Raw genomic sequence first — 16333 nt, 5'->3', positions numbered from 1 at the left:
GAAATTTAGGATCAACTATTGAAAATGCAAGTTTCTTTTAAAAACACACATACATACACAAACACACACATGTGCACATTTGCGCACACACACACACTTAGCCATGAAATCTGAAACTGTGATATTTCAGTGCAAAAACCTCAGTATGAGGTAATTTTAATGTAATAACCACTTGAAGAAAATCCACACAGTGGCACTCTTAAAAATGATAGTTTATATGACAATTGCTGGCTGACAAGACAATGTGGACTAAATGTTTCTAGCTGTTTAAACTTGTCTTGTTTGGGCATTTATTTCTCCTTAATCATTTATTTACTTCTGATTCAGAAACATAGAAAGGCATTTATCAATGTGGAAAGGGAAAATTCCCACAGCCAACTAATGGTTTATATTATATAGTCAAAGAAAATTTTTCTGCTAGGGTTTAGAAAGAAATTAGGCTACAAGGTCAAAACCATTTTATGAGATTTTTAAACAGAGGATTACTTTTAAATTTTTCTATTTAATTCCAAACTTGTAGTGCAGCACCTCCTTAGTGGAAAGGCAGGGACCCTATCAAAGTTGGTCTCAATACAACATCAACTCTTGTACAAGTGCAAATCCTTTCACAAACGTGTTTTCAGTCAGTATTGAGTATTACACATTGTTCCTTGCTTAAATAGAAAATTTTGTAAATGAAACCCAAACTTTAAAAAAGTAAAAGTGAACTCTCACGGGTAAATATATTGAACACCAAGGCCCAAATCAATAAGAAAGTTATGAAAATACCACTTTGGCAGTGGTATTTCTTGTACTGTGCTAAGGAAATGAGAGGAGAAATATCATTATTTCGGGAGAATTATCTTTCCCGATGTCTGATGTTGCCAAATGAGCTTAATAGAAGGAAAAAAGGAAGAAGACTTATCACCAATTCCCAAAGGTCAGGAAACACTGGATCATAACACAAAATTGAATAGAAAACAGCTCTCTGTACTAGATAACAAATGAGTTTAAAAAAAAAAGATAAGTGCATCACAAACTAAACCAATCTATGTATCATATTCAACTTATGAGTCATCAAAGTGCCATCTACAGCTCTCTACATATCTTACCATTGCAATGGTTTAAAAATCAACAATGAACTGAAAAGAAAAATATATAGAAAATTATGCTTCATTTTTCACAATAGCACTAAAGAGAAACAAAGGTACCTTTCTATATCTTAGTGTGAAATGCTAAAGTAACAGTGGTTTCTGCTACGACAGGAATCATTCTGAATGAAACTTTAAGCTTTCTATATAAGAATAAATTTTAAAATCCAGAAGTAGAAAAAAATAGCAAACTCTGTAAACCTTTGCATTTCTTCTATGCAAATCAGGTTTTAAGTACTGAGTTCATGTTAGTATTTCCGATTAGTGTAAGCCATTAGTTTAGGAGTCTGGACTGAAAGGGCCTTTTGGTTTTATATTAACTTAAAAGTAATATGGGATCCTCTAGCTCATAGAAAGGAATAGAACTAGCTTGACTTTCTCCAGAATCTGAGTCATATGGAGCATCAGGGAGCTCTGTGAAACCGTATGCCAGTTGTTCATCTTCTATATCTGATCGAACATAGCAGGAAGGGTTAGAATATTCCTCATCTTCAATACTGTTGAAATCTTGAGGAATATATAACATCCCTGGGTAGTTCCTACTAACCAAGTCACTTGTAGTTTTTAGGGAGGTTTTCCTAAATGCCATCAGATGCATGTGTGAAAACTTTGAATATTTGAAGCGTTTAAAGCCCAGGGACTCTATAGCAATCTTCCAGCTTTTCATCATCATAGCATGACGGTTCTGATGAGAGGAATCAGGTGTGATGATAAGTAATAAACCATTTAACACTAACAATTCATGAGCTTTCTTGCAGCAAATCCATCGCTGGTAGGGTGATGGAAAATAGGAAAGGAGAAGAGAGAAAACCACCACATGGAAAAGTTCTCCCGGAAGAGAATCAATAGGGTTTTTCAGCTGCTTCAAAAACGCATCTATAGCATCCTGTGCAAGCTGGAGTGGTTGCTGAAGTTGTAAGTTCAGGAAGTCACATTTATATACACTCTGCAGAAAGAAAAAGGTACGTTAAGAATTTCAAGATTACTTTCACCTTAATACATAGATTTTACCCAAACTACTTCACATTTCACAGCATTTCCATATAATCCCAGCTTTGATTATGGACCTTTCTCTTCTAAATTAAGATAGATATAACGTGGAAATAATTTCAAATATATATCTGGAAAAACTGTGTTTACTTGAACTTTAAGTAAGAGTTTATAGGAATTTTTTATTTCTAAGCTCAATCATATGTACATTCACTTTAATACTTAAAATGACTAAAAATAGGTCAATATAAAACAACTTCTAAACAAAAAAAGAAAATAGGAAGAATCAAAGAAGTGAAAGAGCCGGGGATTTAGCTCAGCGGTTTGGTGGCCTGCCTTGCAAGCGCAAGGACCCGAGTTCGATCCCTGGTACCACAAAACAAACAAACAAACAAACAAATAAGTCAAAGAAGGTAATGAAAGAGGCATTATAAAATTTGTACAAGTATAATGATGCCAAAAAATTTTAAGGTCATGAAAGTGGCCTTTAACTATTTACCTTAACCATTTAAAAAGTAATATTAATGCTACTTTTATTCTATTAAAAAGTTAATACTTGGTTTTAACAATCACATATCAAATTTAATTAAGAAATTCAAATGACCCTGAGAAGCAGTGCAACTGAGGAAATAAAGCTTCCGTAACTTGCTGAATATTAAAACTGTCTAGGGCCAGGGGTGCAGCTCAATGGCACAGCACCTGCTTGGCAAATGCAAGGCCCCGAGTTCCATTTGGGTACCAAAAAATAAAATAAGGGCAGGCCTGCCTCTTCCTCACAGAGCAACAAAGGAACTGGGAAGCAGCTGAAACCCTCTGGTAGGCCTGCCCCTTCGGCCCAGCAAAGTGGATAGCAGTGCCCATACCCCCACCCCTGCAAACAAGAGAAAGAGGACCTCTTGAGGCTCCTACATGAAAACCGAAGCCCACTGGAAAAGAAAATCTCTGTGATGAAGGTACGCCATACGATCAAAGTTGTTACGTAGGAGGGACCAGCACCTCACATCAGAATCTGGTCTAACTTCAGGGGAAAGACAGCTGGAACCTACAGTAGAACCTTGCAGAGCTCAACTCAGCAGGTGGTCAGCGATCTCAATTTGGGCCCTAAAGCCAGGAACCAGCCTGAACCTCAGGGGACAGCTGCTGGCTGCTGCAACTAATTAGCTTAGGTCTGCACACTCCTGCCCACACTGTCTACTGTGTCAACACAGACATACCTTGAAGGAGACCCTCTATTTTTATTTGTATTTTTTATTTTCAAAGTAATTTTTCTCTTATCTTTAATCATTTTAAACATTATCTTTTTTTCCTTATCTTTTTTAATCTTCTTCTCCCCCATCTTCATTTCTCTCCCTTTTTGTTCCTGTTCCTATCGTAATTCTCATTTTTTTCGTTTCCTTCTCTCAATTGCCAGTATTAAAGGAAAGTGATTAGTCTCTACACACCCAATTGCTGTTAGTTTGTTCTGTTCTTATTTTGTTGTCTTCTCCTCTTCTTTCAAAAGCTTCCTAGAGTTTGTGTGATCTTCCTGTGTCCTCTGACCTTACTTATAAACTCTCTTTATCCTATCTCTCCCTCCCTCCCCAACTCCTAAATCCCCATCTGGAATGCTATATTGAAGAGTTCATTCACTATAAACATATTTTGGGCTGATCCTCGATTTTGATTTGATTCACACAGTTAAAGGTGATAGATTAATAACTAGCACAAACTGTCATTTTCTAAGCTGTGCTTGATGCTATTGTGATGCTGATTGTGTCATTTGGGCTAAGGTGTTGTGACTGATCTAATCAGTTGTCCTCCTTGGAATAATGGAAATGAGACTGCCTCAGAGTCATTAGAGATTCAAAACCTAAAGATCAGCTATATCTAGAAGATCAAAATATTAACCCAGGAATTAAAATAAAGACAGTACCAACAATAATAATAAAAAAAATTTAAGCAAGGCACAAGCACAGACTTGTACCTCACCAAAGGTAAACTCTGGGGGAAATGAGGTGGAAAAGTCTGACAGTCAACCATCTGGACAACCTGAACAAACAGCACAGAAAGTAACAAAACAGACAAATATGGCTCTAGAAAAATTCAAAACAAGTAATTTCCCAGGTAACTACAGAGATGGTGAGCAAAATGAAAGAAATGATTGGAAATTCTAGACCAGAAACTGATAAAAAAAATAGATGAGCTCAGGACCATGATGGAAATCAGGACCATGATGGCAATCATGAAAGCCCAGCACAGGAAAGAAATGGAATCCCTGAAACAGATTCAAACAGATATCCAGGAGATTAAAAACTCTATAGAAAGCATTCACAGCAGGATGAAGGAATGTGAATTTCAGATAAAGAAAATAGGACTGTGGTCAGTGACCATGAAAAGAGAACTCTCTTAAAAACAGTAAGGGATCATGAGAAATCAATCCAACAACTCTCAGATAATGCAAAGTAGAATAATATAAGACTGACAGGAATCCATGAAGTCGGAGAAAGTACAAATGACATTTAAAAAAAAAAACAAAACTGTTCACAGAATTAGTGATAGAAAACTTCCCAAACAGAGGGGAAGAATTTGACATTCAGATAAGTGAAGCATATAGGACTCCAAATAGCCATGATAAAAAAAAAAATCTACATCTAGACATATGATAATCAAGATCCCCAACCCAACAAAAGAACAAAATATTACAAGCAGTTAGAGAAAAGAAACAAGTCACATGCAAAGGAAAGGCCATCAGAATCACAACAGACTTTTCAACACAAACCCTCAAGTCAAGGAGAGCCTGGAGTGAGGTACTTCAAATCCTAAAAGAAAACAACCTCCAACCTACACTGATGTATCCTGCAAAAAACTCTCTTTCAAAATGGATGGGGAAGTAAGATACTTCCAGGACAAAGAACACCTGAGAAATCTCATGAACACCAAACTGGCACTCCAAATATTTCTAAACAATATCCTGGAAAAAGAAAATGAAGGCCACAACTCCATAAAGGCCAACACAGCAAATACACCAGGAAAGGCAAGAAATTAAAGGGAGAGAGGGAAAAATGAAAAATAAAAGAAACAACAGGAAAATAAAATGACAATGAAAAGTCAATACATAACAGTTATAGCCATCAATGTTAATGGCCTCAAGTCACCAATAAAATAAATAGGCTGGCAGAATGAACTAAGAAGCAAAATCCAATATGCTATATATAAGAAATCCACTTAATCCACAAAAAAATTCATAGACTGAGAGTAAACGGATGGAAAAAAGTTCTCCATGCAACAGAAGCTGGAAAAAGTAGGGGCAGGAAGCTATCTTACTTGCCCATAGAGTAGATTTCAAACCAAAACTAATTAAGAGCGACAAGGCCACTATATCTTTGTAAAGGGATAACTATATATGCACCGAATACTAATGCCCCCAACTATGCAAAACAAATAGTAATGGACATAAAAAACCAAATAAGCACTAATACAATTGTAATGGTGGACCAAAATACTCCACTGACACAGACAGACAGATCATCTAGACAAAAAAGTCAATGATGAAACAACAGAACTGAAACAAGCCTTAGAATTAATGGACTTAGTAGAAGTCTATAGAGTGTTCCAACACACAAAATCATAATATAACGCCCTGCTGAACAACCACTGGGTCACAGAGGAAAGTAAAGAAATTAGACAGTTTCTAAAATTATAAATGATAATAATGCCAATACAAAATACAGGAGTTTATGGGACACAATGAAAGCAGTTCTACAAGGGAAATTCATAACAGTAAATACCCATAGTAGGGAAACAGAGCGAGCTCAAATAAACAACCTAATGCTTAACCTTAAGCTCCTAGAAAAAGAAGAGCAAGACGAGCTGAAAGCTCATACAAGGGAGGAAATTATAAAGATCAGAGCGGAAATTAATGCAATGGAGACTAAGAAAACAATATAAAAAAAATCAATAAATCGAAGAGTTGGTTTTTCAAAACAATAAATAAAATCAATAAATCCTTAGCCAACCTTATCAAAAAAAAAAAAAGAAAGAAAGAAAAGTATCAGATTCATGCAATTAGGAATGAAAAAGGTAAAGTCAGAACAGATCCACCAGAAATCCAGAGGATCATCAATTCCTGCTTTGAGAACCTGTACTCTAATAAAATGGAAAATACAGAAGAAATGGACAGATTCCTAGATACAGATGAACTTCCAAAGTTGAACGAAGAGATATTAAAAAGTCTAAACATCCCAATTACACTCAGGAAAATTGAAAATATAATTAAAACATTACCAATAAAGAAAAGCCCTGGTTCTGATGGCTTCACTGCTGAATTCTACAAGATATTTAGAGCAGAATTATCGCCACTACTTTTGAAACTCTTCAGTGAAACTCAAAGATAAACAATATTTCCAAATTCATTCTTGGAAGCAAGTATTACTTTGATTCCAAAACCAGGGAAAGATCCAATCAAAAAAGAGAACTACAGGCCATTCTCCCTAATGAACACAGATGCAAAAATCCTCAATAAGATAATGGTAAACAGAATACAGAAGATAATTAAGATCATACACCCTGATCAAGTCAGATTTATCCCAGGGATGCAAAGATGGTTCAACATACGTAAATCAATAAATGTAATACACTATATTAACAGTCAAAAACAAAAACCATATGATCATCTCAAAAGATGCAGAAAAAGCATCGACAAAATTTAACACCCATTCATCATAAAAACCCTACAGAAAACTGGAATAGATGGTCTTTATCTCAACTTAATATAAGCCATCTATGAAAAACCAACAGCCAATAACATACTAAAACCTTCATGCTAAAATCAGGAACAAGACAAGGATGTCCACTATCACCAGTCCTGTTCAATACAGTCTAGAAACATTAGACAGAACAATTAGACAAGAGAAAGAAATAAAAGGAATAAAGTTAGGAAAGGAAGAATGTAAACTGTCACTGTTTGCCAGTGATATGATATTCTACATAGAAGATCCAAAAAAACTCTGCAAAAGACTTCTAGACTTAACAGATTTGATACAGTAGTTGGATACAAGGTCAATACTTAAAAATCAATAGCCTTCTTGTATAAAATAACAGACTCACTGAGAGAGAAATTAGGGAAACAATTCCTTTCACAATAACATCCAAAATGAAGAAATGTCTAGGAATCAGTCTAACAAAGGAGACAAAAGACTTCTACATGGACAATTACAGCACTCTGAAAAAAGAGATCAAAGAGGATTTAAGAAAATGGAAAGATATCCCTTGCAACATAGTGAAAATGGCCATACTTCCAAAACTGCTATACAGATTCAATACAATCCCAATTAAAATCCCAATAGTACATTTCACAGAACTTGAGAAAACAATTCAAAATTTCATTTGGAACCAGAAGAGACCTAGTAAAAGCCATTCTGGGTAACAGAGACAGGGCAGGGAGTATTACACTTCCCAATTTGAAACTATATTACAAAGCCACTGAGATAAAACAGCATAGTACTGGCAAAGAAACAGACCCAAGGATCAGTGGAATAGATTAAAAGATGCAGAAACAACACCAGACATACTCAGCTACCTCATCTTTGACAAAGAAACTAACCATCCTCACTGGAAGAAAGATAGACTTTAATAAATGGTGTTGGAAAAACTGGCTTTCATCTTGCCAAAGACTAAAACTAGATCCCTATCTTTCACCATACACTAAACTAAAATCCAAGTGGATTAAAGATCTAAATATCAAAACAAAAACACTAAATTTACTGGAAAATAAATTAGGTCAAACTCTTGACACTGGCATAAGAAAAAACTTTATGAACAAATCCTCAGCGTCACGACAATTTGCACAAATAATCAATAACTAGGATGTCACTGTATTAGAGTTTTTACAGCGCAACAGAAATCACCAATAGAGCTAAGAGACAACCTATAATGTAGGAAAAAATTTTTATCAGCTACTCCTCAGACAAAGGACTGCCATCTAGAATATATAAAGAACTCAAAAAAATCAGACACCCCCAAATACAAACACCTGATTCAAAAATGGGCATTTGAAATGAACAGACAATTCTTAGACAAAGAAGTAAAAGCAGCAAATAAAATATATGAAAAAATGTTCCACATCACTGGTCATTTAAGAGATGCAGATGAAAACAACACTGAGATTCCACCTCACCCCAGGAAGAATGGCTGCTATCAAGAAATCACACAATAACAAATGTTGGCTGTGTTGTGGGGAGAAAGGAATCCTTCTCCATTGTTGGTGGGAGTGCAGACTGGTGCAACCACTATGGAAATCAATATGGAGATGCCTTAAAGAGCTGGGACTAGAGGTCGCATTTGACCCAACCATCCCTCTGCTGGGTATCTTTCCAAAAGAAAAGAATCATACCACAGTGATATATGTGCACCCATCTTTATAGTGGCACATTTTGTAATAGCTAAAACTTGGAAACAATCCAAATGCCCATCAACTGGAGGATGGATAAGGAAGATGTCGTTTTTCTAGAAAATGGAGTACTACTTAGTCATAAAGAATGAGAAACTGGAGACATTTATAGCTAAACGGATGAACATTGAGGCTATACTCAAGTGAAACAGGACACATCTGAGTAAATACTGAATAGTTTCTCTGGTGTGAAAAACTAAAAGTGAAAATAAGGTTCAAATGGTATGATTGATAGTATGAAATAGGCAGAAAATGGTAAAGGAGAAGTGGGAAGAGGAGGGGAAAGGAAATAAAAGGGAAAAGAAAAAAATGTGAGAAAAGGAAAAAATGGAAATAAAGTCTTTGTAAATAGGGAAGGGTGAAGGGGCTGAAGGGAGGGCAGGGGTATGGGGAAAAAATAAGAACCAAGACATATTGTGTAAAGGTACAAGATCCCAATGATAAATGTAACTGTATTGTTTGCTTTAAATGTACCAATAAACTTAATGGGAATAAAATAAAATAAAATAAAACTTTCCAAAGAATAATGAATAGGAAAGTGAGATATTTTGGACCCTAAGTGTGCCCCAATGGTCCAAGTGGTAAAGGCTTATTTCCCACAGTGGTCCTCTCAGGATTGGGGTCTTCAGGTCTCTGGGGTGCATCCTGGAAGAGAACTGTGGGACCTGGTCCCCTCATCCCTTTGCATCATCCTGGCCGTCATGTGAATAGGTTTGCTGTGCTATGCACTCCTCCTTCACTGAGCTGTTTTGCACAGGCCCAAAAGCAAAGGAGCTCATCAGTCATAAACTGAAACCATTAAAACTGAACCAAAATAAAACTTTTCTAAGTTGACTCATCTCAAGTATTCTGTTACAGTGAAAGGGAGCTAATACAGAAGCCATTTTTAAAGTTAGCTAAAAATTTGTTATCTTTATTACGCAGCATTATTTACTAACAGTGATATATACTAAAAAATATTTCAGTCTCTCATTCACCCAGATAGGTAGACAAGCTGGTCACTTTTATCATCTGGACTGTCTACTAGGGGAATTCATCATATTTTTTCTACTTCCATTGTTTTTTTAAATATAGCTTTATTGAAACAAGTGACAGAAAAGCATATTTAATGTATATTCTTTGATAACTTTCGGCTTTTGTACATGTGAAACTACTGCGATACCAAGTTAATAATTAAATCCAACAGCCCCACATACTTGCCACCAGACAACATTCATGCAATTTCTATTATTATAGGATAGTTTGCATTTTCTAAAATTTTATATAAATGGGATACAGAATATACACTTTATTTTGCCCATATTTCAGTTGGCCCAATCATTTTGAAATTCATGTAATTTTTGCTGGTATTAGTATTTTATTTTTTATTTCTGAATGGTGTCCCATTTTGTTATAGTGGTTTTCCATATACTTATTTATGGGTTGATTCTAGTATGTGGCAATTACAACTCAAGGTATTAAGAATATTCTTCTTCAAGTTTCAATGGACAAACCATTTATCTCAGTTAAATGGCCAGGGGAGGAATAGCTGGATAAATAGTAAATGTATATTTAACTCTAAAAGAAATGACTCAACTTTCAACATATAGTTATATAGTTATATTCAATATATAGTTATATAGTTTCTACATTCCCATCTGAGTATGTAAAGTTGCACTTCTTTCAAATCCTCATCAACTCTTGGGAGAGTTAGTCTTTTTAATTCTACTAATTAGACTAGGTATGTAGTGGTATATGTGGTCTTAATTTTTATTTAATGACTAATGCTGTTTATTTTCTGTTTATGTATTTATTTACCATCTGATTATCTTCTTTGGAAAGAAGATATTAAAGTTTGTTCAAATCCTTTGCCCACTTAAAAAGTTGGATTGCTTCACATTTCTAAAAATGGTTTTCTTATTGTGGAATTCTGATTTTCTCTATATTCTAGATTCAAGTCCTTTTTCACATGTATAACATGTAAATATTCTATGATATTTCTTTTGTTTTCACTTAACAATACCTACTAAAAATAATGTTTTATCAGTATGTAGCAAATCTATAGAGTAACTGAAAAAAACTGACATGAGATCAATATTGAGTTTCTCCACCAATAAATACAGTATACCTCTTCACTTTGGCATGGCCCCACAAGAAATATTTCATATTTTTTATGGTATTGTAAATGGTGATGTTAATTTCAATTTGTGCTAGTATGTATACACACCTCAATTGATCCCTGCATACTGATCTTTTAGCAATCTTTCTAAATTTTCCTATTACTTCTATAGCTTCTTCGTAGAGTGCAAGGAATAATTAATAGGTAATCAATGTCAGTGGTGAGGTTTTTACCTCTTCCTTTTAAATCTGAATTCCTTTTATTTCTTTTTGTTTAATTACATTTTTTAGATATTCTAGTAAATGCTGAACAGAAGTGAAAGGCAACTTATCTTGTTCTAATTATAGTTCTTATGGAAAACAGCATTTTTCTTTGATAGAATGATAGCAGCTGTAGGTTTTTCAGATCCCCTTTACCAGGATGTCTTAGAGTTTTCGTTAAGAAATAATGTTAAATCTTGTCAGATTACTGTCAATTTTTTTTCTGTGCCTATTGAGATGATCACATGACCTTTTCTTTTTGTGCCCTAACACAGTGAAGACACTGTTTTTTGAACATTAACCCAACCTTTCACTCCTGGAATAAACCAGGGTGTTTATCATAATGTATTATTCTTTTTAAAAATAATGACTTCAACTTGTTAAAATTCTTTTAGAACATCTGCACCTACATTTACGAGAGATACTGGTCTGTAGTTTTTCTCAGGCTGGCTTTACATGGTTTTAAGACCACACTAATAGCTTCACAGAAGGACTTGAGAAGTATTCCACCTATTTCAGTTTTATGGAAGAGTATATGAGTAGCACTATTTCCTCCTTAATTAGTTGGTAGTTTTTAACAGTAAAGCCCATTGTTCCTGGAATATTCTTTGTGGGAACATTCTTAACTGCAATTTCAAAATTCTTTAATAGATTCAGGCCTATTCAAGTATATATTTTTCCAAATGTAAGAACAGTACCTTGAGTGGCAGCAGGGGTGTCTTTCAAGGAAGTTTCCCCTCATATTTAGGTTGTGGAATTTCCAGTTGTAAAGTTATTTACAATATTATCTTTTTAATACTGGTAAAATCTGTAATGATATTAATTCCTTTGGCTTATTTCCCAGTAATCTGGTTTGAGGTTTTCAATACTACGAAAGTTATCCATGAACTAGCTTTTCTTTTTATTGATTTTCCTCGTTTTTCTGAACATTTTTTACTTCCCCTGATTTCTGCTGTGAGCTTTATTATTTTCTCTTATTTTACCTTTAAGATGCCCCACCCTTGTGCAAAAGTTGATATCAATGTTTTCTTATTTTCTAGTAGTGGTGTTTAGTGTTGCAAATTGTCCCCTTAGTATTACTTTAATGACTTCAGTGGCATCCTACATGTACCGACTTATGTTTTTATCTTGATTTCTGTTCAGATCTAAATGTCCTTTCAACAACATGTTGAAATTTTTACTGCAACAATATTAAGAATTGGGATGTTTAAGCAGTAATGAAGGCTATCACTGTGGAAGAGGGTGAGTTACTGAGGGAGCAGGCTCCTAGAAGAAGGGTATGTTTGGGCCCTACCTTTCCGTCTCGCACATGCTTTACTGTCCTACCACTGTGTTAGGGTGGCAGCATGAAGGACCTCAGCAGATGTAGCTCTTTGATTTTGGACTTCTCAGATTTTAGAGTGAACCAAGTAGACCTTTATTGTTTAAAATTTACCCACTCAGTGGTGTCGTTATAGTAGCAATAAAGAGGTTAAGAATATTTAAAATAGGATTCTCCATTTCCATTGTGAGTTTTATTTGACTGATGTTCTGGACCCTCTTATAATTATGGAATGACTACCTTTCTCCTGAGCTCTGAAATCTACTTTCATTTTAATATAGCTATACTAGATTAAAAGTAAGATGGAGAGAAGAAAGCTATTTGTATATTTGTGTATCAGGGTGAAGGGCTCTTTTTTCCCTCAATCTCTGCCTTTTAACTGGGGCATCTGTGAGTACTAATATGCTCAGGTATAATCTATAATCTGTTTTATCTGTTCATTGTTCAGTCTACTCTTTCTTCCATTCCTTTTCATTAATTGAATTGTTCATTTTAATCTCTTTTGTTGGCTATCAATGATTACTTTAGTGTTTGCTTCGGAATTTATATCTTTGACTTTCCACAGTCTACCTTCATACTGTATTATAATGTTCACATATAGAATAAGAACTCTAAAACAGTGCATTCCACTGTTTGTAGTGACATACAGTTTAGCTTTACCTATATTATAAAATGTTCTCTATACTATCATTGTTTAAATGGTTGTATTAGTTTTGATAGGGCTACTGTAGCAAGAGTACAGTGAGCTGGGTGGCTTAAACAATAAAAATGTACTGTCTCTCAGTTCTCCCTGGAAGTTCAAGATTAAGATCTAGAGAATTGCTTCCTTTTGATGGCTGTGAAGAATATGTTCTATGCCTTCTGCCTGACTTCCATTAATTTACTGACCATCTTTGTTGCTCCTTAGCTTGTAAATGTATTTTTCTATAATCTTACTCAGTTTTTGTATAGCTGTCTGCTAATCAGTATTCAACTGAGTATACAAGGGGGATTGTTTTGGAGTTTTTCCTTGGTGCAGCTTTTTCATTTCTGGTATTCGGTCTTTTAAACTGGAGCTGTCTTAATCTCTTAGGACTCTAGGAGCTCCACTCCATCTGTACAATTCAGGGAGTCAGCTCGGCTCTGCTTGGGTTCCTCCTTCTGCGCCACACTTGGAAACTTTCAAAAGGCAATACACCGTGCAACTGCAGGACTCATATTATTTATTTTCCACTGCTAAAGATCACTGTCCTTTATTACCTGATGTATAATGTGATGTAAATTGTTTTATATATTTTGTGTACTTTTGGTTGCTTTAAGGGTAAAGTGAGGTAAAGTGGAAAAAATGTGGCCTCTATTATTTCATACTGGCTAGAATAGTAAGTGTTCTCATTTTGTTTTCAAATTACTCACAGGGTTCTACAACTATTAAAAATCTGATTTTAATACTGAATTTACATATAACAGCTCTTTTGACTTCCCTAATGACTATACAGTTCAAAGTTTATAGCTTTATCTATAAAAAATCTAGTAGTTTAAAAATAGTATCTAAGACTGAACTTCAGATCAAATGGTCATCATGTCTCTTCAGTTACTAAAGAGTATCTCTAATGTATGTCTTAAAAGGATGGGGAGAGAGAATCCATGCACAAAGCCCCTTGTACTTTACAACTACAGCTCCTGATAGCCTAGGAATTCTCTGCAGCAATAAACTAATAACAAAATAAAGACAAATATAGTACTGGTCACACAAATATTTGTTAATTAAATGCTCAAATACTTCACAGAATATATATTTAGTATTGAACAGAAATAATCTCTCATCATCTGATATACAGGAGAAACATACTATTTTGGGAATGTGGACAGTGCTTTTCCTTTGTAAATGTATGTATGAAATACTCATGTCTGAAAACAAAATTATACATACCTCTACAGCAGGTACAATGTCTATTCCAACAGTCAGAAATTCCTCAAACTTCAAAAATGGGTTAAAGCAGCTGCCAACATCAAGTAATCTGATCTTTCCTGAGGCTTGTAGCAACCTAAAAACAGGTATTTCACATTAAAAGGGGTAAACTTAAAGCATAAAAAAAATCAAATATCTGAGAATAAAAAAGATCATAAGGATTATTGATTCATTACCATATTGGTTTCCAGATGAGGGCTTCAAAGATTTTTTTCCACTTATAGGAATTATATCTATTAATTACCATATCGGAAGTAAAAACATTTATAAAATAATTGATTTTATGTTACTATAATTATGTTTTTAAATGAAAAATACGGATGTTTTTGAAGGGTTATAAAAAGTAAGTCCTCATTTTATATTTTTGACGTCTCTCTCCTGGCCGGCCTAGTATGTGTGAGGCCCTGAGTTTGATCCCCAGCACTGCACAAAAAACAAAAAACATTGGATTCTAATGTCTCATTTGCATTTAAGCTGTTGCAACATCACATGCCATGCAATCTCTGGAAAACACTACTATACACCCATGAAAGAATGAGAGTAAAAGGACAAATGTGATCTCATTGTTCTGAAAATAATTCCCCCCCGCCAGCAGAGACTCTGAGAGGGTCTCATATTCACATCATCAGTTTGACAGTCATCTTTATAGAGGAAAAAGTTTATTCACAAATCAGTTTTCAGTGGTCAGTATAACAATGTTTTCGGAGTTCACCTTGTCTCAGTTATTTAAAATGACCAAAGCAAACAGCATACATAGAACAGTAGTTTTTGAGAATGGCACCTCACTCTTTGCCTGGGCTGGGCCTGAACTCACAATCCTCCAGCCCCAGCCTCTCAAGTAGCTGTCTTGCCAGTCTGTCAGGCAAGAATAGTATTTTTTCAGGTTAGGAAACTTCTTATTGTATGCCAAGTTTTGCTCATTTTCAAAGCTTTAGAAAAAAGAGGAAGTGATTATCAAAATGAAACTACATGTGGACCTATGATAAGAATGAAGGATTTTGTTGGCCACAAACCTATAATCCCAATGCTCAGACAGTAAAGAAATAATAAAAATATTGTATCAACTTCAGACATGTAACACTTTAATTGATGTTGAAATAATTTGTAAAATTTTATGAACACACATTGAAAAAAATAAAAAGAATGTAAATAATTGGGTAAAAAGAGCACTGTGCTTCTCTGAAGACAACTGAGCAAAGAGAACCTGCTCCGTTTCTCTCTTTGTATTCAGCAAGTATATCAATTTAGAGAGGTGTTAAATTACAGGCAGTACAGTCGCTTCCTGGAAAGACAATATGATCTAAAGATTTTTTTTCCCAGAAAACAAATGTAATAAATAAGAGTTACATTTTTTAAACCAAGAGCTGATGATTCCTAACATTTTATAGAAATGACCATAGTGACAATTTCATTTTGACCAACTACAAAGGAACTCCCTCACATAGTATAAATACTGAATAGAATCACAAAAATAATATGAACCAATTAAGAAACAGCTTTGCCAGTGAAATGTAATTTTATTTAAGAACTTTTCTGAAGAAAGGTAATGAGGGCAAAATAGTGTTTCTTCAAAACTGTTATTTCATTAAAGTGGCCTTGATGTTTTATGTAAAATATTTCTGACTCAGATATCCAAGGAATGTGAGAGTTTTTTGGAAATGCCTAGAAATGCTCCCAATGAGAAGAATTGCTCTTGGGACTCAAGAGGTACTTTCTATACTGCAGCCAGTCTGAAGGGAGATTATTATTGTAAACTTGAATTAAACTGGGTGGTTCTTAGAATATCGTAATATACTCATTGCATAGAAGAAAGAGGCCAGTGAACTATTGGCATAGGTTACAAGTTGATAACCAGAGCAAAAGATGAAGTAGACAGGGGCCAGAGAAATGGTCATCATATAGCTGGCACTGCTGCTTAATTTATGCAATACAGGAACATGGATCATCCCCATGGAGAACAAATGAGAATATGTAATGTATGTACTACCATATATACTACTATATCATCATTCTAAGCCTTATGTACGGTTCTGGAATCAGAGAAACTGATATCACACCTGATTCTGTTCCTTACCATGTAATACAGAATAATGATGGTACCCACATAGTTTTTTCCAGGATTAAAAGAGATAATAAATTTAATGCTTGATCCAATGTCT

At 34.7% G+C, this 16333-nt stretch overlaps 1 protein-coding gene across 1 annotated transcript in view; it reads right to left on the bottom strand.

The window, feature by feature from the left end:
- Positions 1-656: 656 nt before the first annotated feature.
- The window catches only part of Bmt2 (base methyltransferase of 25S rRNA 2 homolog), a gene marked incomplete at its 5' end in the record, with an annotated part of 65243 nt that continues 49566 nt past the window's right edge, over positions 657-16333 (bottom strand). The window contains 2 exons of the mRNA XM_010603670.1: positions 657-2076; positions 14136-14250. Of these exons, the coding sequence (XP_010601972.1) occupies positions 1447-2076; positions 14136-14250 (745 nt within the window). The remainder of the gene's footprint in view (positions 2077-14135; positions 14251-16333) is intronic.

Source organism: Fukomys damarensis, unplaced genomic scaffold (assembly GCF_012274545.1).
Source record: "Fukomys damarensis isolate Sample0158 unplaced genomic scaffold, DMR_v1.0_HiC HiC_scaffold_4, whole genome shotgun sequence".
Taxonomy (NCBI): domain Eukaryota; kingdom Metazoa; phylum Chordata; class Mammalia; order Rodentia; family Bathyergidae; genus Fukomys; species Fukomys damarensis.
This window is presented reverse-complemented; position numbering and strand designations above follow the sequence as displayed.